Below are 2,584 nucleotides of genomic sequence, written 5' to 3'. Positions count from 1 at the left end.
AGGTTATGGAGTAGGTGCCGCCTCCTATCGAGATCCATGAGGAAGAATTAGGGCACTACATCTCAAAGTCATCCCGGAAGAAGAGGAGGCCAGCTCTGAACCAGCCTCTCCAGTCAAAGTAGGCAGGGGGTGGCACACCCTTCTTGAGGTTAACAAGAACCTCTGAGGTAAGAGAACAAACCCCACCAACTCCAACAGTCATCTTCCACAGTAGACTAAATTTATCGGATTGCCCATGAACCCCGGAATCTCAACATTTGCGGTTAGTGATGTGCCGCTACTGGACATCCATAAGGTTGCCCAGATTGAAGTGGCACATCGGTTTTTGCTGTGCCTAGTCGTGGGTTAACTGGTAGGTATAAACCAGTCAGAAGTGATCTCTGCTGGGTATAAAACACCATTGCATTACGCAGTGTTACATGGTTCGAAAAAAATTGTGGGTTTGTTGCTGAGCAACCAGTTGGATTGTAATATACAGAATAAGTACGGTAATCCTCCATTGCATTTATGTTGTTTTCATAACAACAAAATTGATTTATTTGAATGTATTATCCGTGCTGGAGCCAATATCTATCTAAGGGACAACATGGGTAATTCATTTGCTGCACATCGCAGTGGAACATAATTGTGTCAAAATTTTTGAAGTTTTGTTGAAGAAACATGTTGATGTAAATGTGCACAGTTATGATGGAAGTAATCCCCTGCACCTTGGTTGTTTTCACAATAATATTGTAATGGGTGAGCTCCTTATAAAGGCAGGCGCCAATATAGATCTCGCAGACAACATGGGTGTCACACCTTTGCACGCTGCAGTGGATCACGGTCTTTTTGAAATTGTTGAGTTGTATCTGGAAAAAGAGGTGAATGTGAACATGCGGAATATAACTGGTCATACTCAATTGTATGTATTTTGTTTAAGTAACGACATTGATTAAATTGAACGCCTTATCCGAGCAGGAGCTAATATCAATTTCAGAGAAAACGGAGGAAATTCATTGCTGAACACCGCAGTGAATCATAATTGTGTCAAAATTGTTGAAGTTTTACTGAAGAAACTGGTTGATGTGAATGTGCAGAATTGTTTTGAAAGGACTCCTCTGCACGTTTGTTGTTCTAGTAGCAATGCTTTAAGGCTTGCGTTCTATACAAAGCCAAATACTTGTATGGATCTCGCAGACAACATGGGTATCACACCTCCGAGCCATCCAGTGGAACGCGGTCTTTTTAAAATGGTTGCACGCCTTATAACTGCTGGAGCTACAATAGATATTAGAGATAAGGAATGGAAGACACCACTGCATTTTTGGCAGTGCTATGGAATCGTGTTGAAATTGTTGGGTTGTTGCTGAAGAAACATGCAGATTTGAATGCAAAGGATGTTAATGGAAACACTCCACTTCATATCGCTCTTGGAATTCCTTATCCACGTTTTAAAATGATCAAATTGCTACTAGAGGAAGGTGCTGGTTTTAAAATTAAGAATGTAGATGGATATATACCGTTAGCAGTCGCACATAAAAGGGTATCTACGGTAGTCATCACCGTAATAGGCGTATTTACCACCTGTTACTTGATTGGGTAAAACTTAAATGTCCAAGATCCAGTCACTTTGCATTACGTGTCGTAGCGCAGTCTGCCGTACCGAAGGTAAAACATAAATAAAATAGAAATAAAACATTCCACAGTGGATGTTCAGCCCATACAGTGTTTAAAGTATACAACAGTGTATAAAGTGTGTAACAGTGTATAAAAGTATGCCTATGTTACTTCCAGGAACGTGGAGAATCACTGTACAAAATTTCACGATGTTTCGTGCATTGGTTCCAGAGTTATAACGGAACATACAAACAAACATTCGCATTTATATATATATATATATATATATATATATATATATATATATATATATATATATATATATATATATATAGATAAATAATGAATGATCCAAGGAGTGATTATTTTTAATTGTAGATTCCAAAAATACAATAAATACCATGTTAACTTTTGACATCATTTAGTTTTTGACAAACTACTTTGGTAATAGCACACTTATCATGAACAATATCTACATTATAACTTGAAATTGATCAAATAGCTGAAGTTAATGTAATTTATGTACACAACTCGAGGCAGATTAACCATGCAATACTGAATACTCTAAAATAAAATCTAAACAAAATTGGGACAGTATTTACTGTACTCCATGTCAGAAACAGCCTTAAATTCTCGCAAATACCTTTGTAAGATTATATTCAGTGAAAAATTAGGAAAAAAGTAAACTTCTGGAACCGAAGAACACCAACCGAGGCATTGTTCTATCTTCACTGAGAAAATCTTAAATACAGTATAGTAAAGTAAAGATGTCTTATTTACTAGGCGAAGTTAGGGCTAAGAAGCCCTCTATAACACAAACCGGGGACCTACGGCTTAAAGGTGACTTTCGAACCACCACCAATGGGCGAGCAGGCGGGCTGCTTGCAAGGACAGGATCGCTCAGTGGTCACCCATCCAAGCAGCAGCCACGCTCAACGTTGCTTGATCCGGTTATCTTGCGATAACCGTTCTACCCGATATACAGCGT

General features: G+C 38.6%; 1 protein-coding gene across 1 annotated transcript; it reads left to right on the top strand.

Annotated features, from left to right (window-relative positions):
* Nucleotides 1–734: 734 nt before the first annotated feature.
* Nucleotides 735–1,522, top strand: LOC124373839 (ankyrin repeat domain-containing protein 1-like; the record flags this gene model as incomplete). Its single annotated transcript, XM_046832164.1, has 3 exons — nt 735–860; nt 945–1,103; nt 1,352–1,522. Coding segments are annotated over exons 1-3 (456 nt in total), but the record flags the coding sequence as incomplete, so codon positions are not given.
* Nucleotides 1,523–2,584: the final 1,062 nt, after the last annotated feature.

This window comes from Homalodisca vitripennis, unplaced genomic scaffold (assembly GCF_021130785.1).
Source record: "Homalodisca vitripennis isolate AUS2020 unplaced genomic scaffold, UT_GWSS_2.1 ScUCBcl_6497;HRSCAF=13732, whole genome shotgun sequence".
In the NCBI taxonomy this organism is placed as follows: domain Eukaryota; kingdom Metazoa; phylum Arthropoda; class Insecta; order Hemiptera; family Cicadellidae; genus Homalodisca; species Homalodisca vitripennis.
The sequence above is the reverse complement of the archived record's forward strand: the minus strand, read 5'-3'. Positions and strand labels throughout refer to the sequence as shown.